The following is a 27,277-nucleotide window of genomic DNA, read 5'->3' as shown; positions in this document are numbered from 1 at the left end:
TTGTTGCATTTCTAATTACAAAGCTGACGATTTAGATCATTTCTCGCCTAAAAGGTCTTTCTCTTATGTTTTTTTTTCTGGTTCAATATGGAAATCCTGATTGTTTGTCTGCCCTTTCATTGGTCCCCGTTTCACCTCATGCGTGTATGCAAATGCACCATTTCAGTATCTTCTCATCAGTTCGCAGGAAGCTGCGTAGCACCGTCTCTGGCCGTAAAGCAACTTAATGAGCTATGTAATCCCAACGGGCAGTACCTTATTGGAGAATCAGAGGGAACACTAATTAAGGGGCTGCCCAGTTCGTTTAATATAAAGTTCTGTGCGTGTGATGACGCATTCTTTCTTATTTAGCTCTATTATGGTGACGAGAACTCCTGCATTGAGATTGAATTCTTCCCTCGAGTATCTCCTCTGCAGCCTATAACCATACCACTCTATATGGCTAAGCACATAGAGTAGGATAACCATCTTCCATCACACAGAGAAAGGTAGTTTCTCGCTGTGGAGCGATGCAGTGTCGCCGAGCGCTGCAGCGAGCAGAGAAATGGGAAATTCTGGAGAAGCGTGAGAGCCAGACATCCAGAGGGAGAGGTACCTTCAGATGTCACCGTCAACCTAAGCAGCAGGCAGTGATTGAATCAGTTCCCCTCAGGATTCTTGGGAAATGGAAGTGGAGGGGATCTGAAAGTCTGAAACACCCCCCCCCCCCCCCCCCCCTCCTCGTTCTGATATACGGAGCCTGGCGTGGTTGTAAGTGCCAAGTCTGAGGGAGACATAAAGTGAGATGTGCGAGTGGAGGATGTGAGATGGGAAAATAAAGATTGTGAAATTGAAAAAAAAAAAGAGAACAGAGAGGAGACTGAGAGTGTTTGACGAGAAGATGGAGCGAGGAGATCTATACTGAGACCATCGATATGTCAGGCCTCTGCAGGAAGGAACAGAGCAGCTAGGTCTCAGACAAGGCTCTCCCGTCGTGTTCCACCTGAATGCGCACAATGGAAACATTCCGCTGTTGTGACAATGTGACTTCGACACTTTAAGGGCTAAATTGACGAGTCAGTTACGTGTCATGTGGACAAACAGCATTGATGTGAACGTGGCAGGTGTATGAGTCTTGCACAGTACGAGTGGAGGAGGAGAGACACAGATTTTCTAGTTTTTTGCTGGTTGACTAAGAATTCAGCAATACCCTTGAAAGACTTTTTATTGCGTTGTTGAATTCTCAATTTGTTCTACTCAACATGAATTGCACTGTTGGAGTCTCAGGGGTAAACAGCATTGGAGCCAAATCGAATACAATTGAAGTAACTTGAGAACACTTCTTCATTAGCCTAAAAGTCCAGAACAACCAGAAGTAGCGATGCTAACACACAACCCACCTATGCTCTTGGGAGAGAGCTTGTGTGCAAAGTGTGCGGTCTTTCCAGTGTGCATGTTTTTCTGCTGTTGTTTTTTTTCGTTTGAAGAATCGGTCCCCATTTATTTCAATTTATTGGATTTGGCTGAAACAGTTTAACGCTGAAACTCAAAAAGTGTTTTGTGGAACACACTCCTCCAGGAGCTTAGTGCTGAGTAGACAATAAGAGAAGTTTCATTTTTTAGATGACCTATCCCTTTAACATCCGATGCTTAAACAGCAAACGGTCACATGTTAAAACCAAGAGGGCATTAAAATCATCTTAGTATAGAAAGTGGGGGCTTACAGCATGACTGATGACTTTTAACGCTGCTTTTCCCTGGACTGGGCATTTATTCTAGTAGGCACAATGCAAATCTTTGCAATCTGAAGTATTTACTGTAGCTGTATGTTTTATTCAGAGCCGAGCCGAATTTATCTTGATAAAATATTCAAGGTATTTGGCTAAAGACTGCCTGATATTGTTTTATTATGTTATTATGTTTTTCTAGGATTTGAAAAGGTCAGAATATGTATGATATCAAACATTGAATACTTCATAATCTTTTACCTCAAGTCCAAGTAAAGTCTCTAGTCTACAATTCAGATTTCTGTCGACATTGTGCATATGTAAGTGTGCGATGGTGTGTCTATGGATGCGTGTGCACTTTTGTACAGTACACGCCCACTGTATGTGTGACACGTTGAACGCGTGGCCACAAATGCAAACTTTCACTTGGCTGTCTGTCGTCGCCTCACATTATTTCAGCATCACGCGGAATTTCATCTCGCTGCACCCAAGTCATTTGTTCAAGCCGTGTGTTTGTATTGATTTTAATCTGCACCCTCAGTACATCCCCTCCATCAGCCACTTCCTCTCCGCTCATGCTGTCGTTCCTTCTCTCTTTCTCATCCTCTCCTCCTCTTTGGTTGTGTACATTGCTCCGCCAGGCTCCACGTCACACTAAATTTATCAGTTAAGAGCCACAAATTATGTTTAATTCATTCCACGCAGCTCTTCCCACACAACAGATTACATTTATGTATGACTGGCTCCCCTGACCCACAATATTTATCCCTGTTTACTTTGCTGAATTCAAATGCATCTCTCACGATTCAGGGTTCTTCAATGGGTGTAAAAAATCTGCCACATTTCTCCTTGTGTCAGAAGTTTGGTTGAGATACGGTATCTGTAGATTCTTCTCTAATTTAGGAAGATGTTCACTTCATAGTGTGAATAGCCTGATTAGCCAATAGCCACATACAACAATAAGTGGGGTTTGAAATATGAATATAGTTCATCCATTTCATATAGTGCGGTACGTTCTTGAGACTCGTAAACAAGTGACCATTTGCCATTTGCTTAACTCCTCCTCCTTAACTGCTCCTCTAAATCAAAGTGATTCAATAAATACTGTCAAACCTTGAACACATGAAGTGGAGCGTAAATGGAAGTGAATCGAGACTGTAGATAAAGATGGATGATGTGTCTTAACTTTCTTCCGTTGTACATTATGAAGCTAAAATATCCTGGATGTTTTTATAGCATCATAAACTAAATTAAAAACAAACTTAATGGAAAAATGAACATTTGGAAAATCATCGGTGTGAGAAAATGACAAGCCATCTCTGAGAAATATGTATTTAACCTGTACTTGACCCATGTGCCATCCACTAACATATAAGGAGGTGGGGTTTATGACCTGTACTGCAGCCGGCCACCAGGTGGCGATTGAGACGTGGTGGTTTCACTTTTGGGGAGCCTTCATGTCATGCAGCTTTATATACAGTCTCTGGATCAAATACATATTGAAACATTGTGCATGGGTCTGTTCTCTGCATTTCAACAGGTCTGTAGATTGTGCCTTTTGAAAAGTGCAAATAATATATATAACTGTTTTTTGGCTCAGGTTAAAACCAAACTTATCCTGTCATATACTGTAATAAGCTACCCTGCTGAGAAAAACAGTGTAGTACTGGTTTGGTACTGGTTTGGTTGGTGGACCACCATACCTAAGAAGGTCAGCAGCATGGTCTTGCTGGTAAAGAGGTTTCACCGGCATCCATCCATCATCTAACAGGGAAAGGGGCTTATCATTAGCTAGTACTGCATGGTAAGAAAGCCAGTTCAGGGTGCAATTGAAAATAAAGCTAACACATTCACTTCTACTTAATATTTACTCATTTTCCAAGTTTGTTTTACAACAAGTCAGCTGAAAACATTACAAAGTCATCCAGTGGCAGCATCCTCATGGAGCTAAAGTAAGCTTAATTTGATTGATTTACAGAGGCAGTTAATTTGTTTGTGTGTGACTTATTTGTCTTAACGGTTTATTGATGCACCAAAGCAGCACCTTTTAATAGCCCAAATATTTGCCTGCAATTACCTTGTGCTGCTTTTCCTGCAGTGTCTGGAAAGAAGATTATTATCGTTATCTGCAGAGGCACATGTTTACTGTGCTCATCTGCAACCCTGCGACACATGTATCGATACAATGAGGGGACAATCGAACACAGGCATTGGCTCCAACGCCGCACCTGCTGCCAGCAAGTCTGGACTGAATATTTAAATGCTGTTCTTATTAAATTTGCAATATTTTCTTCACATTTGATCGACTACTATTGGTGTGAATATCAAAATACAGCGTTGAAACTGCAGCACAAGCACACCTTGCCAACCGCTGCTCTGCCCAGAAACACCTCTACCGTTACATCAGTAGCCCGCTCCTAAATTATTCACCATTTTCCGATTGTGTTTGCCAACCTGACATCTCAGGTTTCTCCGTTTGCCACGTCCGCACTCCTACACTCGTCTGCCCATCTGTGGTTGATGGAATTCCACGACGGCTCTATCCGAGAGCGTGGCCGTCGCGGCAACATTTGTTTACATCAGCGCTTGTTTATTTTCAGGGACGATGCGCTAACAGCAGGCGCAGGCCACACAGGTTGATGGTGATAATGAGCAGGGCCGGGAGAGATGACGAAGGAGCCGGGAGGGGAGAAGGAGAGACGGGGAGCGATGCTAGCTAAACGCGTGTTTTTGTGGAGGATAATTTTCCTCCCCAGAAGGCAGTGATTGGCATTAATTACCTAACAGGTGCTAACAGTGATGAATCTCATAATTAACCATTTTAGATTCTGTTCATTTGGGAAGACACGAGTATGAGGCTGGGGGTGCTGATGTGTTTGTGTGTGTGTGAGCATGCCGAGTAAAGATGCACAGGTGAGAGATAAAAATGAAAGATAACAATATACAGTAGGAACATGTGCAAATGTTTCAGGGAGAGAACTCAGTTAGTTTGGATTTCAAAATTGTGTGTGTGGGTGACTCAGGTATTTTCATTTTCATAAGCACACATTTCTGATGGAAACAGGTGTACAGACACTACTATATCTGACCCATTGTGAACACCATGGCATGGTTCTCAACCCACAGAGCAGAGCATATATCTTTGCATCGATACTGCAAGGTACACGTTTCACAAATACTATGCTGCTCCATGTAAAAAAAAAAAATTGTTTAGGCACCTTCCCAAAGATGCTGGAATGGTTTTATCAACAATAAAAGAAAAGGAAAATAACTGTTTAGCACGACCTCCCAGAGTCCAAGGTGACATCCAGAGTCGTCTTGTTTTGCCTGATCGAAAGCCAACCCCCAATAAAGGAGGAGAGACCTGGACCACAGCAGGAAGTAGAACACCATTGAAGCAGTCCTAGGGATTGTGTACTTTGGATAGAAGGAGTAGACACTGCTGATGGTGATGAGAAATTGAGAGGATGAAAATGGGATGTCTCATCTATAGCATCTGATTGGGAGGGTGAAGGGAGATCATAGAGTATCCAGAGTTGAGGTGGTGCAGGAGTGGAGGTGGGTCACTCCATGATCGCAGCACATTGTTAGCCTACAGTTAATTGGCACAAGCTGAACATGTGGGGTTGTGATTGGATACGATAAAGAGAGAGTGAGCTGGTGGAGCCTAGAGTCAGCAAGAGCTGTGCGTGTCACTAATGTGCCGGAAGACAGTCTGAAACAGTGAAGTCTATGGTTGGCACGGTGGAGCGGTGGTTCACACTATTGTCTCGTGGAATGAAGGTTCTGTGTAGAGCTCCTTCAGGCACAGTCCAATGAAATACAGGTTAACCGACAGCTCTAAATAGCTAGTAGGTATTGCCTGTGAGCGTAAATCGTGTTTTTTCTTTGAACGACCGCCCTATGACAAAGTGGTGACCAGGGTGTAATACAGTGTGAAGGGGTCTAATGTTGGATTAGCTCCAGCCCCCTGCTATGTTCAAAGGATTAAGAGGTATAAATTATGGAGGTAACAACAGAAAGCACATTTACATCGTTTTTTGCATAAAGAACTGAATCTACTAGCAAGATAAAAAATCGGATTATTATCTGCTTGTGGTAATGTATCGCTGTGCAGAATTCATGACATTCTACTGTATTCTCTCTGATTCACCAGATTGTTATTAGTTTGTTCTCACCTTTTTTTTTGGTACATCAGTGAAGCACCCGTGTGATTATGATAAAACCGGCACGACTGTCTCCAACATTCAGAACCAACGTGATTATTCATTTGCCCTTTCTAACTTTCAGTTACACTTACTGATCCGATTCCACTGACTAACTGCTGCTCTTCCACACACATGCAGTCACGTGACATGTAACTTGTTAGAATGTGCAATCTGTGTCAAGGCGGCACTTCTTCCAAATAAGTTGGCGAGTCGGTGCTACATGAACAGACTCGCTTGTCCCCTCTGTGCTTCTCGCTCCGGGCTCTGGGTTTGTTTGGAGGGCTGCTGGCAGCGCAGGCAATGCCCAGCAGGGTAAGGTGGTGCTGCTGGTGGTGGAGGGGGGCCTGTATGGGGATTTCCTTATGACCCACTTCTTACCCCCATGCTGTTGCACAGAAGTCATCTCTCGCCCGCCTGCCTGCTTGCCTCGTCCACACTCTGCTGCATTCGCCGGGCATTCGAGGGAGGCGTCTTTGTCTGCTCGCACTGGTTCCCTCGCGCTCCCTGTTGCCAAGACACTGAGCGGTGCAGAAGAGCCGACACTTACATTGCCACTCTGCAGGACTATTGCCTTTGCAGAGACTGTCACATGAAAGCTATCAAAGCAAGCATTCAGCAGATTCACAGCATGTGCACACGAAACAAAACCACGAGAAAGAAACAAAGGTATTCACATGGATAAATGGATAAATGGATATCCATACGTGAGAATGTGCACCCACTTGTGAAAGGAAATGAAACTAAATCTACTCGCGTGCATCCCTATGTGTGCGACTAATTCTGCTGTTCTTTGTTCAATTCATCGGGCCACATTCTCCCTCACAGTGACACGGCCAGACATTCACACAGTACAGTTTACACAGTACACAATGCACACTCACAAACCGTACACTTTGCACCCTGCCAATTCTCGTGTTGCTTACAAATGGAGCCAGGCAGTCGGTCTTTCATTATTAACCTACTTTTTTTCCAATCCCCTGTCCTTTTTCACTTTCATCCCTTTAACTCTCTGAGGGCGCATGGATGTCTTGCTCCAGTCGATTCCTTCAGATAAGTGTTGGTTTATATCACTAACAGTGGAACGTGACAATGGCGTCATTCTGGATGAATAGTAAGGGGCATGCATGGGATTCACCGGCGGGTTAAATCCTCTCGCTCTTGGTGCGGAGATCCCTCGGGGCCACTCCAAGGTTCCTGATATAATATTCCTCTACCCTGAGCTGGAGGAAGGTATCAGAGGCAAATTGCAGGATATGTGCTTGAGTGTAGTGGAAGTGTGCTGACCCACTCTTTGGAGCTGCGGCTCGAACAAGAGGGCAGAGAGACAGGCAGATAAATACAGGAGGATTGCTTTTGACAAAGGATGGGCCGAGAGAGCAGGGGATTGTGCGAGGGGAGGAAGGCACACACAGAAAGACAAGCCAGATAAACAGGTACGCAAACACTGGGATAAGAGAGGGTTGCAGAGCATGTGCCGATATCAGACAGACATATAACGTCGACGCAGAGGCAGAGATAGAGACGGAGGGAGGAGAGGGATCACTTTAATGACCAATCCTGTCAATCTAGCCCTGCGGGAGCCTTTCAGCCTCTAGGAAACTAATGCAAATAATATTATATTTCTGTTAACATGCCTAGCATATTCTATCTATATATAAACTCAACATCTATACTAGAAGGTTTTAGTTTTACATTGCATCAGTTTTAAACACCATCCATACTAACTCACCTGAAAACGCAAATCACGTGACCGCTCTTGTGTCCATGGCATTCATCATTTCCAAACATCTCCGTTTCTACTCATCTGGACTAAATGCTGCCCTGGAGTAAAAAAACAAAAATACCCCAGGGCTATTTAGCAGTTCTAAAACTCCAGAGTATGTGTGGACGCTGTAGCAGAGATAATATGATTCAAACAAAAACATAGCAGTATTGATGTAGGCTTAGTTACCTACGTTTATGTTAAAGGGGACATATTATGCCCATTTTACCACAGTTGATATGGTTCCTTGGGGTCTTATTGAAATGTCTGTAACATATTTTGGTCAAAATACCACAAGGATAAACAGCACCCTTTTTACCCTGTCTAAAACAGCCCGCCTCAGATTGACCTGTTTTGAGTGCCCCGCCCCCCTCATCCCGTTGAGCAGCATCCTTCCACACTGTTGAGTCAACGTCAACTTGTTTATGCAGCCACTTAAATGTCTGATGGGTAGCAGCAGCGAGCTAACGCTAGCCGGGCTCCAACGGCCCGGTTAGCTGGGGGGAGCCCCTAGGCAGCTGGCATTAGCTTGCAAGGTAACCGGGCCGGTGGAGCCCGGCTAGTGTTAGCTCGCTCATCCAAGGCCATGTAGCGAGACTCCCTACATGGGCATGGTGTGACTGTGACGTTTATTTCGGTCGAAATTTTTTGGGGACGGTAGACATGCCAGATACCCAAATTAACGTGTGGAAGCACTACAAAAGTGGAATTTTCCTAATATGTCCCCTTTAAAGCAAGTTTTTCTTCATATAACAGCATCGGTGAACCTCCTTTTTAGATTAGCATCAGCGATCGGACAGGAGTAGGAGGAGGAGGCCGTGCTTTGAGCTGAAGGAGGAGAGGAGCACGAGACGGATTACGCACCTCACAGATGGAGCGATGTGCGGGATGCAAGGCTGCCTCGCTTCAACTCGCTCCATCATTAGCAGTAATTGGAATGAGGGAGTGGGGTGGCCGGTGAACAAGAAAGAAAAGGAAAGAGGAACAATTTGTGGACAGGATGCTGGAAACTACTAAATGTTGTTAACTCTGCGAGCAAATTACATCTGGAGATGATGATGAAGCATCAGGCTATCGAGCTGTTGTTGCTCGGAGCCAACTCCAGAAAGTCGGTAACAAGGGGTCATTTTTTACTTTCGCGACCTAGATGTTCACCCAGAAGCCCTCTCTTTCTTTATGTCTTCACCACACAAAGTAAAGCCTGGCGATTGCAGCGCAGGATTGATACGATTGTTCTGATGCCGTGTGAGCTGCGTGCACCTCACCGCTTACATTTAAATCTGCGGAGGAATGAGCAAGGGAGGAATCTACCTCTTGCCCTGTCTCTTCTTGGCAGAGCAAAGAAAAGCCCCCAACTCAGGCACTTAAACTTGCCAGGGATTCAGCCCCAGGGCCAAGGTGCAGCATACCGAAGCTTTTCAACACAAATCTTCTCTTCAGCGGAGCCGGAGGAGTAGACCGCGGGTCAGAGGCTGCTGTAAGAATAAATTCTGAGGTTACACTTAATTAAATACTATCGGTTAACATCTACGTGCCTTCAGTCTGGCTGGTGTGTTGTAATAGAAGCAGCTGGATTAAGTGTCAAGGTGAGAACGATATGAATGTTCAGCCTATAGCCGGCCTCTGCTTAGCTTCCAGCTGTTTGCCCTACATTTAGCAGTTATTAAATAAAGGGTAAAAATGTAATCCAAGCTCACAGCTTCACTGGCTGGTGCTTTAAGCTTTCAATCAAATCCAATGGTCTTCATTCAGGGAGTTTGGGGGATTCAGGGACAAAAACAGAGACTGAATACAGTGATTGTGTCACTTTCTAAAGTGTCAGAGGCAGATTAAAGAAAGTCAAAAGTCTGACAGAGGGTGAGACACAGATATCCAAACTTTTTGTTCCCACGATGGATCAAATTCAAAAACAACTGAGCCCTACATTTCTCGTAATCCATAAGGTGTACTTCGATTCCCTTCCCTTCTCTTCGATAGTGTTTTTATATATATTTTTTACCAAACCTCATGCCTCCAGGTTGGAACACAGGCATTCAGTTAAAAGTCTGAAGTTTGAAACCCAACACAAGATGAAGAAGTAAGAGAAGGATCATTGTTTTAAATCTTGAGCAGCTCCCTCCACAGCCACAGGCTGTTTTTCTAACTCTAGACAAATGTTCAGTTAATTGGGTCCGTACATTTTCCTGAGTTCAAAAATAGTGACTGCAGCGTTTTATATTGGACATGTGCTAATTCTAAATTCGAGATAAAATAAAATAAGACTTTATTAATCCCGGAGATTACAGTACTGAACAATATATAGTAGAATAGAATACAACAAGTGATAAAAACTAAAAAGAATTAAAAGTATGTAAGTAAGTGACAACTCAGGAATGCAGAACCAGTGGCTGTTAGTAGATATCAATAGAATGAGAAGAAGATAAGGATAAACAAAGCTCCATTAGACAGAGAACCTAATATTTATCTAAAGTGGTAGTAAGTAGAAATTAAATGACAAAGAAGTATTGAAATTATATTGAAAAATAAATAATTTGGAATTATATTGAAATCAAATATGCACATAACATTGAAATCAATTGAAATATTGCAAACTATATTGAGTTGAGTTGATATGATCATGAACCAAAACAGTAATATTACACAAATTGCACATGAAAGGTGTTATTGCACATGAGTATAATAAAGAAAGAAGCAGCCTAATTTCATGATTTCATTTCAGCATCAGTTTAAATCACACACGGAATGTTTTCGTCTTCCGGCGTCATAACTTTCCACGACTACCTGACAGGCTCTCACAAGCAACCGTTGGAAACTGGTGTCCTCTCGTCTCTGCTGTGATATCTGGGTCGGCACTGCTGACATGTTGTCAGAGGTGTCAGCCCCCCCGCGGAGACACACATCGTTATCATCACCATCTCCCACCGCCTCCCTCCCTCCCTATCTGTCTGTCTCTGTCCGTCTCTCTTTGTCTCGAGCAGCATGTTGCCCTCAGCTGACGGAGCGGCGGTCCCACCGCTGACTCATAGCTCCGGATGAAGGAGGGGAACCGGTATGGCCCGGGAAGTCAAGGTGGCAGTGCAGCGGTAGCATCTCGCCAATCAGCTCAGACTCACAAGGAGGAAGAAGTTAAAAGGGGACAAAAGTAAAGGACACTTACTTCTAAACCTGGCCTCCTTTTCTGTAATCAAGCAATCGGGGCCGCGACAAGAAACTGCGAGAGAGACAGAAGATTGTTGAGAAGAACAATAGGCCCGGATGTTATTGCGGATGCCCTGTTTCCTTGAGGGGGTGCTTCTTCACCGTGATGAATAAGGGCTCCCTTTTGTCAATCATGTGCTTTAGTGGAGCAGGTATTTATTTCTCTGTTTTCTGTCTGCTCGTCTCTCCCTCGCTCAGCCCGGTGACTGATGAGCCCTGTCACAGGCAGGAACACCCAGTGTGTAGCTACCAGAGATGACTGCCCTGGGCACTTATGAGACACAATCATGTGGCAGGAACCTGAACACTGGTGGTTTGAAATACCACGGCCTTTTGGGGGGCGCGTAGGAATGTGAGAAGGAAAAAATAAACTTTAGTGAGGTCAACCGTAATATTTCAGTCTATTTACAGGTTTAAATTAGCCCCCTTACCACTAAATGATTTGTAGGGATGCACCGATCCAATGTTTTGTCTCCTGATACCTCAGCTCTGATGTGGATCCATCTCATACCTCAAGTTCAGACTCTGTACAGTGCAGCATGAATCGGATTAAGTTAATAAACTGACACTCTCATGTAACCAGTATTTAATGATTACCTTTATCTGAATAAGGTCATACTGAGAATAGGCTGTAATCTAATTAATTCATGTGGCGTATTCTGACCTTAAGTCGCATTATGTACCTATATACATGCAAATTGCCTTATAACTTCCTGTTGGTACACAGCACTTACAAACAACTGCTTGACATCACATGTCCTGGGTTTGACTGTTACATCGGACATGTGACGTAGAGGACGTAGTGTTAATGTGAGGGAATATAAAAGGTGTATTCTTGGTGCCAGATTCAATTTCTCAGATCAGTGCAGCCCCGTGTTGTTTTTACACTGTAAATTGGATCATAATACCAGGACTTTAAGGGCCTTTTTATACTGGAAAGTCTGAACCAAGATTCATGTCTGTATTCCAGTTAGTTTCAAACACTATATCTTTGGATGCGACGACTACAAGCAATTCTGGTTCTGTTATTCTATTGTTGAATATTGTCTCAACTGCCCGCGGTTGGTCTGAAAGTCCAAACTTTCCCATATACAGTTTTTCACACTGCCACCAAACCGAACAGGGTTGGAACAGGTGTGAAACATCAGTTTCATTTCGGGGCAGGGTCATTGAGCGAATTGAGCCTCAGCCAGCACGTACAGATCCACATCCTATATTCTGGGCGTTCTCTGCTTCAGTTGTCATCGAAGCATTGAAGCTGCTGTAGTATTTCTCACCTCAGCGTTGGTAGCCTGCCAGGCCGCTGATGTATTAATTGAGGCTTGTATCACCAATACGCTCCACACATTGAGTATCAAGTCCAGTGTGCTTTCTGATTTCTGCTCGATTTGATTCCTCATTAATATGAAATTGCAGTTGTTAGACAGCACTTTGCAGCTTTCTTCCCAAACAACTTGTGATGTTCTTGCACACATCTGTCAGCGCTACTTTTGTCTTCGAAGTGTCTGATAAACAGCTCTCGTCGTCCGGAAGGTGTTATTTTCGCGTCTCATTTGCTCGAATGTCCTTCACGTGTGAGTCGTCTCCATCCATTCGTGCGGTTCAGCTGCCACGAGGTTGATCCTTTTTGCATTTTTAAATGTGAGCGTGAAGTCAGCTGCAATGACACATTTCCATTCCGTTCCAAATGGATGCCCCCATCTGCCACAGTTTGGGATTGGAGACAGATAAAAGTCGAAGAAATCTGTCGTGGTATACTGTATGCAATAGCAGGAAATTAAAGTTCAGAGCAAGAATTTAATTCGACACTGATGCTATTATCAGATCTGCTTTGACACTGCTAATGTATTTTTTTTTAATTCCCACACACTCTCCTCTTTTGTACTGACATATTTGTAGTTTAAACAGCGGTCAGGTCTTGATAGATATCAGAGTTATATGTTACTATTGATTCAGTGACTTGCTTTAACAATGTCCTGTGAGACTGGAGTCGATGCATTGTCCTGTGACAAGACAATGCAAGATGGAGATTTGTTGAATCCCGCAGGAAACGCTCCACTTTGAATAGGAGAGGGAGAAAAGGAAAAAAAAAGGAAGAATAGAAATCGATAGCGCTTCAAAATGAGGAGGGTATGACGGAGGGCTGTAATCACAAAGGGCTGCCGCGGAAGTCATTGTGCCTTCAAAGGCTTACAGAGGAACAATTAAGGTTAGATAAGCTTTTCTCTCTGCTATCATTTACAGCCCGCCGTTTCCCATGACAGACTTTTCAATAATACGGTTTCCCTGCATCGCCCCCCCCCCCCCCCCCCCTATCTGTTTAATGGTCAGCCCTCATGAGAATTACTCCGAGATAGGTGATCAGTTTTTGGCACAGAGTTGGCTGCACACATCTCACTGTATCTCTCTCTCTCTCTCGCTCTCTCCCTCAAGTATTTTATAGCGTTCTCTCCATCGTGTCCCCCCCCTCTGAGCTCTCTCTCGCACTATCTCCTCCTAAATGGGAGTGTGCTGATGCGCTAATGAGCGCCGATACAAAGCGAGCGGCATATGGTGACGATAATGAGATGAACAATGTTTGGGAAACAAGCCCCTATATGAGTCTGAGGATGTGACACATTGCTTTGGATGAGACAGACCGCGCTGTGTGCTGAGCGCCAAACAGCAAACGTATGGCTAAGCTACATAAGATATATTATTCATGGCCATGCGAGCCAAAGTCCTCAAGGCACTCCGGGGGCGTGGGGGAATTGAACGTGTGGTGCGAGTGACACGTCGTCAAAACAGGGAGATCCTGTATCATATTGCGCGCTGCCCGCTTTTCCACATGCTTGCTCATGCAAATACTCATTTTGGAGCTTTAAAATCTAGTGAGTCGCTAAACACCCAGCAATCCAGATCCTTCTTTCAGTAAACAACCCATCATATGAGTTAGAGACAGGATGTTTTTTAACACTATTACCAAAAGAGAAAGTGGCTTTTGCTGCTGTGTTAATCAATAGATCACTGTTCAGGCTGATTATATTAAGTTCGAGATAAGTTAAAGAGAGATGACATGACTCCTCCCCAAAGGTGAAGCATAAGCGACTTAATCGCTGCCTGGTGACTGGCTGCCTTAGGGGTTATAACCCTGCCTCCTCCATGTTAATGGGTCGGACAAGGACAAAACTAAAAAGTCACAAATCAAAGTTCAGGTCAAATACATTTTTCTCAAAGAAGGTTTCTGTCATTTGAGTCAATTCTTGTCACACTAATGTTTGTACAAGTCCTTGTTTTCTATCAAAACGGGGTGACACATCATGATTGACAGCTGAGGCTGACCCATGATTGGTCGAGTGCGTTCATCGTCAGGAATCTCCCTACTGAACAGACTGAGTCCACTTGTGCAAGATGGTGACGTTTGAATCCAGGATATTTTTGGCTACATTTCTGGGTAGTGGAATTTATGTTTTTTTTGAACCACTGCTCCACAGTTTTACCACATGTCCACCGCCCCTGAGGTACACAAATCCATGGTTGGTGCTCACTGATCTAAACACGACTCAGTGACTTTTAAAGCTCCTCTAGAAGCTGTGAGCTGTTGGCTCGACCCTCGTAAAGCTGGCCCTCTCTCAAGGTGTAAGCATGGATGTCAAATAAGTTTCCATCCGTAGCGAGAGACCCGCGGAGCCTCAGACATCTGCTCGTGTCTCGCTTTCTGTCTCTCGCTCTCGTGCTTGGATGGAAACTGTCTCGTTTCTATATCATAAGCATCTCATGAATGTTCTCCCCCATGGCCCCTAATCACATTTGTCTGACCTATGTGCAGGCCTGAGCCATTTCTGCTCAGGCCTGCACATGAACTCATTCACCCTGAGGCCTCGCCACACACGAAGAGGATCTTGCACCCGTCTCTTGGAGAAATTCCCAGGAGCCTGAGGGGTCACACCATGAGGTCTCTTCTCGATATGTGATCCTCACCGTCCTCCATGCGTGCAGGAGAGCGATATGGAGGGAAGGGATGAGGTCGAGGCAGGAGCTGCTCTTCTTACTGTAAACAGACGGGAGGGAATATAAAGAGGGAGCTCTCGACTCCCGCCGCACACAGGCTCACACATAACCTGCTTACCATTTCTAGTGTGACTAAATATGCGTTTGCAGAAAAAAACACAGAGGACCTTGCGCACTCTTACTTGCACAGCCTGTTACACAGTGTTGAATGATGCACAGTCAACACAGCCACATAATACAAACACACACACGAGAGTTTGCTCTTCATGTGCTGTTTTCATGTAGCTGTTCTGAACTAATATCACAAAGATATATATTACCGGCGCAGCTATTGGAGAATTGTGCAAGTCTCATTTTTTTTAAGTCAGGCTCTATTAACTCCGGTTTTCATTGTTTGGTGCAGACTTCTGTGTCAACACTCAGCATTCGAAATGATATAATACCCAGAGATGACTCATAAAATGGCCTTTATACCAAACTACAGCGAGTCTTTTCGGTAAAAAGATGCACGCTTCTTTGACAGTGCCTGCCTGACAAAGCTGTTAAGGATGTGACCCCAAACCAGCTCGGAGGAGGCAAAGCAGACACGTGAAGACCGAGCGGAGAGAGCCGAAACAGACAGGCCGACGGAGCAGCAGGCAACATAACATAGGTTGCATAACAATGACTTTTTCAAGTACAGCACTGCCAGGCTGCCTGTTGATATGTGGGCGCGGGTGACTGCGGGACAAAGCGAACCCGCCGCGTGCTGCCGAGCGAATACTACACGAGAGAATGCCGTTGCCATGACAAGAGGGAAGAGGAAGAGAGAGGATGGAGAGGGTTGAGTAATGACAGAGAGGCAGTTTTGCAGCGGAGGAAAAGAAGAGGGTTTATCCGTTTGCCCGAGTGAGGAGAACGAGGGAATAACAGATGAGTCAGCCGCTTACGGTTTCCAGCGCCGAATCAAACAAGCGGAAAAAATTACACTGTACAGCCAGTGGCAATGGAGCCAGGCCAAGAAAGAGACAGAAGCACTCCTACATACATGTGCTCTGGCTCTCTCTTGATGTCTCTGTCTCCCTTTTATGCTTTCTCTTCTTCATTTTCCCTCGCACACACTCTCACAGCTCTACAGAACACATCAAGGACCAGCCTTCCATGTGTTGTCTACCCTATTTGCCTTTTCCTTCTGCGCTTAGCACAGGAGAAAAAGCACAGATACCAGTAGGTCCCCGGGAGGATGAGCTGTGGGCTCCACGCTGGATGTCTGGCTTCACACGAGGGAAGCGGTGCCGCTTTGAAAAGCGCTCAGCGATTCGGTGCCGAACGTGTGACTCTGCCTCGGCAGCGTGGTGTAAGTGCACGCTCACGTTGGGAGCTCTGCTGACTTCACCGTCTGTTACCTGGTGGCCATAAGCTCATCATCCACCCGCTGTCTCACGAGTCCAGTCACACTTACTGTAATCCTGACATTCCCCCGCCTGGGCTCTGCAGCGTGTCTTCTTCTTTAATCCCCCCCCCCCCAAAAAAATAACGTCAAAAAACAGTGGCATACGTTTCAGACCAGATTCAATGCTACTCCCAAGACACCTTTCAGCAGTCCTCCATGGTGCCTTCATATAACTAAACGCCCAGCAGCCTTTTGTCGGTGACTGACACGACACAGCAGGGATTCAGCCTTCAGCCAATTTAAAACCACTTTGAAATATACTTTGCTTTGGGGGGGGGGGGGGAACATGGTGTACAGGAAGTGATAAATCTTTAATATTGGTGAGCGGTAACATCGCACAGCCAGATGTCCGTCATGTCAAGCTCAAGGAGGTCTGAGGAAAATAACAAGTGACCTTTAGAAATCATCTGGCATCTCTTCAGAAACTATGGATCTCATACTTCAGTGGGAAAAAATACAAAAAAAACATTTCCTAGGGTCACTAATGAATCACCCACGCGTAATGCAGTTACAAGCGTAGTACCTAAGCTAGTATTTGAACACTAGCATTCACGACGCTGCCAGTTGCCTATGCACACACTTGGTTAAACAGGAACTTTACCGCGGCCACTTAAGCCAAAATGCAGCACAGTTGTAACCATGTGTTAATTTGATGCTCAGTGAGACTACGATAACAACATATGGATCATTTGCATACAATCAGAGTTTGGTTTACAGTTACAATTATGAGAGGGGGGGGGGGGGGTCTCCTCTTTCATTTCGTGGAGCTGTGGGTTTTACAACTGTGCTGACATTTCTTCGACTGTTCAAGGATTCACCGAAACCCGTCAGTGGCAGAGTGCCTGGAGAGGGGGCGCTGCACCTGAGCTTCGATGGGACATTGAATTTGTGTGCCACAACCACACACAGCCTTTATGACAAAGACAAAAACAGGCACCTTGTGTTTTTGTTTCTGGCTTTGGCCTCGAAAGAAAGACAAAGCTGTAGACTGCTGGCCTCCATCGTGACTTGAATGCAGTTATAATGAATGTAGTTGTTTCAGCAGTATAAATACGCAGCGCCTCCATTTGTTATATTCCTCCTCTTCATGGCCCTCCTCCCCTTCTCTACCCCCCCCCCCCCCCCCCCCCGACTCCCATCACTCGGGCTCATTTTCAATTTACGCAAATTCACACAGCCTTCAGTGAGCCAGTATTGCCGAGCCATTTCAAAACATTGCAAAGTGTTTACCCAAGAAGTGGGCGGCTCTCGGATCCAATAAAACAGAAAATGTTTCAGGCTTGCATTTTTCCAGTCATTTAATTTCCCAGCTTTGGATGTGCTGTCTCCACTTGTCGATATGAACTCACATCACATGCCTGCTCCTCTTCACTCAGCACCATGGGACATTTCATTCGCATCGGGGAATCTTGTCTCTTATTCTTTGGTCGACACGGCCTCACACTGTTTCTCACTCTGATGCTCTTTTTAATTATCTCGACTCCCTGTCTACCTTGTCAGTCAGTGTGTGTGTGTGTGTGTGTGTGTGTGGTTTGAGTCGGTGCCAGGGCTAAGTGGATAATAAGTAGCGACACAAGTTGCTTTGCCTTGACAGTAGAGATGTGGAGGTGTACGGCCTTTGAGCCCAGCTCACAACTGGCTGAGGGGAAACAGGGAGAAAATGGTGAAGGAAATCATAGTTCGAGACTTACAACTTCCTCGTCTGTTTGCTGCGGAGCAACTGAAGGACATGTGTTTGAGCAGCTATTGGACAGAGACGGAGGAGGTGAGGAAGAGTTAATATATATATATAGGGCTGGTTTGGGATTGTCCATTTCTGACTGTGGGGGATTACGCCTGCACATTTTCATGTAGAAATTTCCTAGCCAGTTTCTCTTTTCCGGAACTTTCGGTAAGACAACGAGAATCGGGACATTTTGATGTTTAAAGGCCGTTGCCGTTGTTCATACAAATATGTGATTTCTGCAGTGGAAATATATGTAATGTTCAGTCTCCTGCATATTCTCTCCATGTGCTACCCCTCGCCTGAATGTGCCGGACAATTTCCCGTTGTTGTGCGCCAGTGTCTTGCTGCGTTCCTCATATGTGAAAACACCATTTCCGTACATTTTCGTGTCTGAAATTGACTTTGGTGTCTCTCTATATTCATTTCTTTTGCTCTCTGGGTAAATGGTTTTGTCACGCTCCCTCTGTGCTTCACACACCTCCTTCATTTCTCTGCCAGAAAAATTTCGAACACTCTTCATTGTTCATGATGTCTCATCCCTCTCCTGTCGTCCTGTTTCACTTTCCTCGCTCACCCTCGTTCTCTCTCACATTTTTACTTACTTCCTCAAATTATCAAGTGGCAGTACGGGGGCCTTTCACAGAATGTTTTCACTTAGCCAGGATACCTTTGCCTTCAGGAACAGGAATTTACAATTATCTTGTCAGGCTCAGCACAGCGAGAGAACAATGCTGGAGTGTCCTCAGAATTCCGACACATATTTGAACACTCGGCTGAGTTTTGAAGTCTGACAGAGCAGTGCACTTCCACGACGCTCTCATAAGACTCTACTGAGACGCAGGGGCCTCAGTTTATTTCCATGCTTGCACTTCTTGTACGTCTTGTCCCCCCCATCTGATTTTTTGCATCTTCGTGGGGAGGTACAGCATCAGGCCCCATTATTACATAACTGGAGTGGGGAGGAGGGCTGATCCACCGACTTCTCAATTATGAGGTTGAGAGGGCTCCTGGGAAAATGTGCCAGGGTATAATTGCTAATCACGATCACAACATCACGCCAACTAGATCTTGTTATAAATAAAAAAAAAAAACATAAAATAGTAAAATGTTCTTTTTTGAAAACTGTAACAGGAAGCAGAAAAGAAGGAGAATGCAATGTGAGACATTTGGCCATAGACTTGTACCCAATGTGCACAGCCAGCTAGACCAAAAGCAATTCATAAACGGTTAACATATTAAACAGTTAAACTTATATATTGTTCTGAAGGTAAAATATATTTTCCAAATCTCTTTGCATCCTAGAGTTTGATGTCAAATCGACAGTATTTAAAAAAAAAAAAAGCTTGAGCGGTTTCCCAGTTCCACTTCCCATGCTGTTCTTTTCTGTATTTAAGAAAACTGTTTCCTGAATCCTTCTTAAACTGCAGAATTGTTCCCGTCTCACAGTCAGTCAGCTCGCTTTCAGAATTAACAGGCTACAATTGGACAGAACATTTACTCTGAAAGCTGGAAAATCATTGAAGTTGTGATACATTTAGCACATTTACCACAGCCAGTGTGTGAAACCTAATGATAGGTGACTGTTTGGGTGAATGAGTGTTACATATTCATGTATTTTAAATCTCTGACACTTAAAGAAATCAATATAACTTTGCACAAACAGAAGTATGCACTGAAACCTGTCTTCTTTGTGTAATTGAAACCTAACTATACAACTGCAGATTAAAGACAAACTGATTATTCTGCACAAGCATTGTCAGTAAACAAGTGTGTGCAAGAGGGCTCTTGAGTGTGCATCCATTTTGTTTATACCTGAGAACAAATTGCAGATAAGAAAACAGTGATGGATGTCAGAACGGTGTAAGTGGGGCCCGGTGGGTGCTACAGCAGTAATACCTTCCGTTTAGCACAATGAACATGGCCAAGCAGCCCCATTAGAGATACTCAGTTTAAATACTATTGGGAGAGTTTGCTGGAAAACAAAAGTTCAGTCTGACTGCGTCGTGTCTGGATTTTTTTTTTTTTCCCCACTTCAAAGAAGTCTTAAGGAGAGTTATTTCTCAACCCTCTCCCAAAAAGTTCTGTTTTAAAAAAATCAAACTTCCTTTAAAGTGAGAATCTGGAGAACATACTGATATATTCCCTTTTAAACCCTCACTGGAAATGTTGCAACCATGGCCTCGCCCGTGCGCTCACCACAGACACAGTTTCGAGACGGACAGTTCTCACACAGTACCTGACACAGTAGATGTGGGATGTGTCTGTAAACCACCTCAGATAAGGAGCTCTCAGCTACTACACAGGCTTACAGGCTACTTTGTATTCTGAGACACGCGCTGAAACCGCTGATAAAATCTCTTGTAATGGTCGGTAGATGCAGCCAATCAGTGTTTACAGTCTGCATTCTGTCCAAATGTTTAATAGGGAGCATGGGAAACCAGAGGCTATAGCTATAGAATGAGCGCAAGAGGTCATTTGTTAATGGTGCTGTAATGAATTGCCGCTCATGTGTCCAGAGAATTGTTGAGTGTGGACAGATTTTCAACATCATCGTCTCTTTATGCATCCTACAGTAGAAGGAAAAGGGAAAGGGGGTGGGTGTACGAGTGGATGCCGGAAAAATGAACAGGAGAGATATTCCCGATGATAACCATCCTAAACCTGATCATAACCTTGTCCTGCCATGTGTCCTTGTCCACAGAGGGGGGGCAGATCAACAACAACGTGGGCCAGGGCTCTAACATGGGTCAGCAGCACCCCTACCCCGCCCTGAGCCAGTTCGCTCACGCCTACGAACAGCAGCAGCAGCAGCAGCAGCAACAGCAGCAGCAGCAGCAACAACAACAGCAGCAGCAGCAGCAGCAGCAGCAGCAGCAGCAGAATAAAGATTTCAACAAATACGCCTCCCTGAAGGCTGTGGGTGAGTGTCTGTCAGGCTTCTTATCATCTTCACATTTTAACAAGTGTAAAATGAACAGGAACAGAGAATGTTTTCACAGGTTAGGGGAGAGGCGAGTGCACTGGAAGATGTGTGACCGATTTCCTTGCTGTTTCTAGTGGTGCTGACTGTAAGAATGTTTGGAGAGGGGGCACCTACTCTTGGAGCTTGTGACCTTTCCCTACGGTGGCCCTGAGAGCTCAACTCACTACAATGAATGAAAACGTCTTCATTAAATTGATAGCACGTGCCCGGCAAATAGAAAATGTGCTGTTAACCTTCACATCGAAAAAAGGAGGAACATGGCTGAGACACTGTATCCAGCCAGCGGAAGTAATCTGCATTAATTCAAGCTATGGACTCAGTAGGGTTGCATGTGCACCGAGGTCAATCTCAAGCTCAACAGATTCTGATATGTGCGCAGAATAATAGTGAATAAAATGTCTTGCATGAGAGAGAATTGCATGCCAACTGGAGCTGAATCTATGAGGTCTGACTGTCTTCATGGACGATAAAAACTTTATGGACCATAGTGTGAGCATGTGGTTGCTCGCCGTAGCGCGACGCCACGAGCTAACACAAAGCAAATAGTGCAGCACACACAAAGATATAGATCTCTTATGTTATGACGGGAAGAGTAAAACGTGTTTTGGTTCATTACAAAGCTCTGACTGGACAAATTACAAAATGGCGGGCTTCCACATTTCTCGATAATTAACGGAAGACACTGAATTATATGAATTTGTCAAATTTCCTGAATTTGCAAGTATGTCCCAGCTTTGTTCCTCACTTTCTCATGTCCCCTGGAAACACTCCCATTGTGTTGTGAGAATCTGGTCGTGTTGTATTTGCATTGCGTTGTATTTGTCAGATGATGAAAATGTTTTCTCCATTTGCATGTGTCTTCTCAAGTTGTCGTGCATTGAGCTCTAAGGGCCACCGTACTTCCCCCATTCTGGCAAGCTGAATCATAATCGAATGTATAGTAAAATTGCGAACTGGGAGTCCTATTAATTCATTACTTGCCTTTTTTTAGAGATCCCCTAGGAGTCGTGCTTCAATTACGAGGAGCCGTTAACCTCAAATTCATTGTCATTTTTGGAAACTATGTTTAATCTCTCTAAATATAACTGACAATAAAAAGGGACATTATGGCTGTTGGTCATGGTTGAATTGTAACTTTGCAGCGACTGGAATGCAATGAATGTACTCTCATGGTCCATCGCACCATTGTCTTGTAAATCCTGCAAGAAAATGATTAAATCTGGGTCAGGAAAAAAGAACTACAGATTATGCCCACCCTCCCTTCAGCAAAAAGACCTCCCCCTGCTTTTCTGGCCCTACCTCCCCTCCTGATTAATTCATGTACAGTCCCCACAGGTTTTGTGATTCTAACATAAGGAGCGGTGGAGACTTTTTCTTCCAGAGGCCTCCAGGAGCGACGCTGCTGAACTACAGCAGTCTGATTTGACTGGTGGCACCAAAACTAGACTCCATGTAACACAGGAACAGGCGGCTCATCAAGCTGTTCGGCAGCCTAATGCATGCCGCCGAATTCAATGAGGTCTTTTGGCAGTGTGAGCTGAAGCGCACCATGCTCATGTGTTATTGGCAGCGGCATCACTATTTCATAACCTGAATTCATCCGAGATTGACTTGTGAACTTTTCAGCGCGAGCGTCTTGTCAGCATGTTAATGCTCGTCAGGTACGGCACCCGACCCTCACCTGATTCAGTATTCAGCCCACTCGCGATATCAGATATTGTTAATAACACAAAATCTAAATATCTGTGCAAATAGCTACAAGACCCTATTTGTTGAAAGGCCTCTGTGCATGGCAAAGAGCCGAAGTGAAAATATTTGATTCCGATGACAAATACAGGTTTGAACCCCCTCTGCATTCTAAGTGCCCCTCCCCTCACCGCCCTGCATGTTAAGAACCCTAATTCATCCATAGACATGTTGTACTAACAGATCATGCTCATGTAAGCTGAGCCCTGCTTTGTGCCCTGGAAGCAAGAAGGTGTTTTGTGATTACAGTGGCAGTTTATGTAACTGCCAGCATTTTTTTTAAAGAGAAACAGACGAACACAATGTGACAAGTCGACACATAACGCATAGAGGAAATGAAAATAGTGATTAACACTGTCATCCTGAACCCTGCCATCTGTATTGTTTGCTGGTGTATATTTAGAATATGCTGATAGTTGACCAAATATAGACTTCAGTCGGTGGCTGGATATTTTCGGCACATCTGCCTCCGTGTTTGATCGCAGAAAATCGTTCCCTTACTTAAAATGCAAACAGAAGACATCTCGGTGTCTGTCTCTGAGGACCATAAAGGCAATGAGATCCTTTTTTTTTGTCCTTTGACCATTCAGCATAGAGTGAAGGAATCAGTCACGGCAGAGGCAGGGATGCCAATTTCTCCACTGACAGCAGCTCCGATAGATCAGAGTGCAGCGCAGCCACATGACACGTTGCAATTTGAGTAAGGGATGCAGCCCCACTGTCTCTCAGCTGGAAAACCTCTCTCTCTCTGATGTAAGGCCCCTGCTTCTCTTCTAACGCCACATAACACCAACACATGATGCACATGCAAATGCTCCGCGGAGTGTGTGTGGGGAAATATAAGTCATCTGTTACGATGTGCGGGAGGAATTATGCAAGCAGATCCAAGAAAAAGAAAAACTGAAAATTCGGCCACAAGTCCTGGAATTTGTCAGCTATCACAAACTGACAGGAGGACGGAAGATCATTGTTTTGTTTAATGCACGACAATGATTAGACCCCCCCCAACCAAACTCCACTTGCACTTCAATATCCTCACACGGACCGAAGATTCTAACATCCATCCAAACGTAAGCAGTTTCCATTCTCATCTAAAAGCAGCAGCGTACTCCCACACCCTTCTCCCTGTGACGCCCTTCGAGCTAAATAAATGCCAGTTGTGTTTCACGTTGCATTTCAGTGACACAAACACATCAGTGAGTGTTTGGCTCTTACTCCTAAGAGCCTGAACCTTGTAAAATAATTCATCGGCTTTAAATTAAGAATCAATCCCAAAGGAAATTGTGACGGCACTGATCTAAATGATTGTATGGTAAGAATAAGCAAATTGTACACATTCCTGTGTGGAGCCAGACATTGATATCGGCTATTTGAAATGTTCACATGAACTAAAACAGACAGAAAAAGGCTCCTGCATAATCTAAAAATACCCCCCCCCCCCCTAAAAAAAAAAAAAAAAACGTGAAGAGCCTGAAGAGCACAAGAATCTTAAGTCTGCAGCGGTTTCACACCTGAAAGTTCATGTCTTTGTTACATTGTTTACATTTTATTTCACATTTTCATTTTAAGGGTGAGGGTTGAAATAGGGTTAAAATTCAACTCAAATCAAGCAATCCCTGACATTGATTGGTTTGTAGACGGGATGCGCTCACACTGGCAGTTAGTAGTTTTTCTCACTTAATGGGATGAAAAGTGCAAAACTATAACAAGGCAAATTTGGCTTGGCAACAATTTTTATTTAACAGGGAGCTATGTTTAATGGTTGTAAAGTCTTTCAGCGCGTAACTGTCAATATTCTCCTCTTCCTCTTCTTCAGCTGATTTTAAAGCCACCTCCTTCTCCTTACTTCTTTATACCTGAAATGCTCCTCGTCTTCCCCTCACTGCGTCACCTGGACCTTTTTCTTTACACGCTCTTCTTAACTCACCTCGTTTTTCTCTCCTTCATCATTTCCCTCCTCTGTTCCTTCTTTCTCACCATCTTCTCATGTCCTCTCACCTTTCTCCCCGTTCCCTCTCCCCTAAATCTTTGCACTTCCCATCCTCTCGTCTCCCTCCCCTCAGTTTGTCACCTTTATCTCTACCTCACCTTTTTCTTTTTGCTCCCTTTGTATCCCCCCTCACACAAACACACACACACACACACACACACACACACAGTCACCTCCAGGCCCCCACACAAAATCCATCACGCTCCATATCACCCCTTAAAGAATCACTGAGCTGCTAATCTCGATCCTCCCTTATAGGGGCTCATATCTGATTCCATTTCTGTAATTGAAGGAAGGCCTCCTGCCTTACCCCCCCTCTAGCTCACACTTGACTGACAGATTTCCATTCCACAAGTGGTATTCAAAGAGGCACCTTTGAAATGATTGGAAACCTGTCTAGAGATATGCAGTGCAGGAGCCTGGGATTCCAGCAGGCAAACTGCCATTACTGTTCATCCGGAGATGGGAACGTCACTCATGAGCTGTGAAAACATTTTATGGGGGTGAAGTATGAGAGAGAGAGAGGTGATACAGAAGGAGACAGCAGGCAACCCGAAAGGAAAGTGGTTGCTCTGTTTGAAATCACCTTTGTATGAGCTCTATCAATCTCAAGCTGCATAAATGGACCTCGGTCTTCTTTTCTTCTCTGCGTCTGGTGTTTTCACTGCCTAGTGACCCCCTGTTAGAAAGCACCAAGCGAAGATCAACACCACTCTCCCAACTGCCTTTTTTCCCCCTTTTCTTTAATTGCCTCTGCCATTTTCCCAATGGTTTACCGTCCAGCTGATAAGACACACTTCTGTCAATCAATAGCCATCTCCACTGTCCCCCGTGAATCTATTTAAGGTCACTTTATCGAATTCTAAATCCGACCGAGGCAAAAACCCCACTAATAAACGTCCCTGAATGCAGACCTGTAGCTCAGCCCAGGAGAACAAATGACCAATTATGGCTCACAGCTAATGCAACCTGCTCTGCAACATCTAACAACTGCGATAAACCATTAAAGGTTAGAAAGGATGTTCCTCTACAACATCAATAAGTTTGTCTGTCTTGGATAGTCTGCAGAAAGAATCGGCAGTAAATGTGGAACACATTTTTCTGATAACACACTTGCCCCTGTCCTGCATCTCCCCAAAGTCTAAGAGCAGACAGGTGTTAACCATAGACTGTTGATCTATAAAGAAGGATGGTGCATCTGCACTTCTTCCAGTATCCAGAAATGAATTCAAAACATTCTGGTTTCATGCGATGCCATCCTGCAGGGTAGATGATGGATGATGGAGCTACAAGAGCAAGGTCCTGCTGATACTAGCGTTTGATCGGTCACGAGTCGGCTGTCAATACTGGCGATTAACCCTTGGAGCCTTGGCGAATTAGACATATATCTATCAAACACAAATGTTGGTTATTAATTTCACGTCAGTCCTTAGTGGTGGAGATATTAAAGTATGGACCAAAAGGGTGGATTAACCCGAGGGACCAACGTTGCGATTTCTCGAGCCGCCCTGCTGAGATGGCCGAAATGTCAAATCCGCTAACATTCTATAAAAGAGCGCGCGAGCATTCAACAGTTCAACCACTTTGCCTGACATTGCTGCATTTCCACAGTGGAGATTGCGGCTGAACTACTACAGAGAGCAGGTTCAGATAAGATCTCACATCCTGAGCCCACACTGAATATATTTACATTAGACCGTTTACCTGCCAACGAATGCAAATGTTCACTTGAGAAAGCTTCTCTGGCATTTACTATGACTATTGGATGACTATGACAGGGTTGATCAACACACATATACAAAAAAATCTCAGAAATAGAGAAATTGCAAAATATAAAAAGAAATGTGGTCTTGAAGAGTTTCATAATTATGTGTGCCTATGCATGCAATGCATTGGCCATATATTGCTATTCTGTTTACTTGTTATCATTATAAGCCCTCCATCCTTTTTGAAAGTAGACAACTTGATTCTCTAATAAAAAGCAGACTGACACACTGGTGTAACACTAATAAGATCTGTATGTTATCTGCGCTGGGGGACTTTAAAAAAAGCAGTGCTTGATTTATTTTTTCCCTCATGCATAATGTGTGTTGGTCCCTGTGGGGTACTGGCCTTTCTCAGGCAGAGCCATGCAGTGCCCGTGCTGCGTAACAGCAGTGTTTTCCATTTCCACTCACGTACGCCGCTGGATGTGTGCACTGTTGAGCTGACTGCCGCCGGATTGATTCACCTGTCGCCTGAGCAAGTTTGATCCCCCGGGGCGGTCTAGCTGCAAACTCGGCAGGAGATACGCCGCTGCCCCCTCAGCCCCCATCCGCATCCCCCTCCGCTATACCTCCCCTCCTGCCCGCTTCTCTCGCCGTGATAAACCAGATTTATTGTTACAGTGGCAAAAGCAAACTCACTGACTGTGTTAACTTTATCTTCGACGACGTGGAGGCAACGAGGGCTAAAGAGTAATGACTCGACTTGGAATGTGAATCCGACAGAAAAAAAAGCTCACATTTCGCGGTGATAAGAGAGACTGTGGCTTGGG

The 27,277-nt window shown here is 44.5% G+C and overlaps 1 protein-coding gene across 1 annotated transcript in view; it reads left to right on the top strand.

The window, feature by feature from the left end:
- The window catches only part of shisa9a (shisa family member 9a), a 49,527-nt gene that overhangs the window by 12,204 nt on the left and 10,046 nt on the right, over positions 1–27,277 (top strand). The window contains exon 3 of the mRNA XM_062378960.1: positions 20,724–20,942. Within this exon, the coding sequence (XP_062234944.1) occupies positions 20,724–20,942 (219 nt within the window). The remainder of the gene's footprint in view (positions 1–20,723; positions 20,943–27,277) is intronic.

The sequence above is a fragment of the Platichthys flesus genome, chromosome 20 (genome assembly GCF_949316205.1).
Source record: "Platichthys flesus chromosome 20, fPlaFle2.1, whole genome shotgun sequence".
Taxonomy (NCBI): domain Eukaryota; kingdom Metazoa; phylum Chordata; class Actinopteri; order Pleuronectiformes; family Pleuronectidae; genus Platichthys; species Platichthys flesus.
Note: the sequence above shows the minus strand (reverse complement) of the source record. Positions and strands in the feature narration are given on the sequence as shown.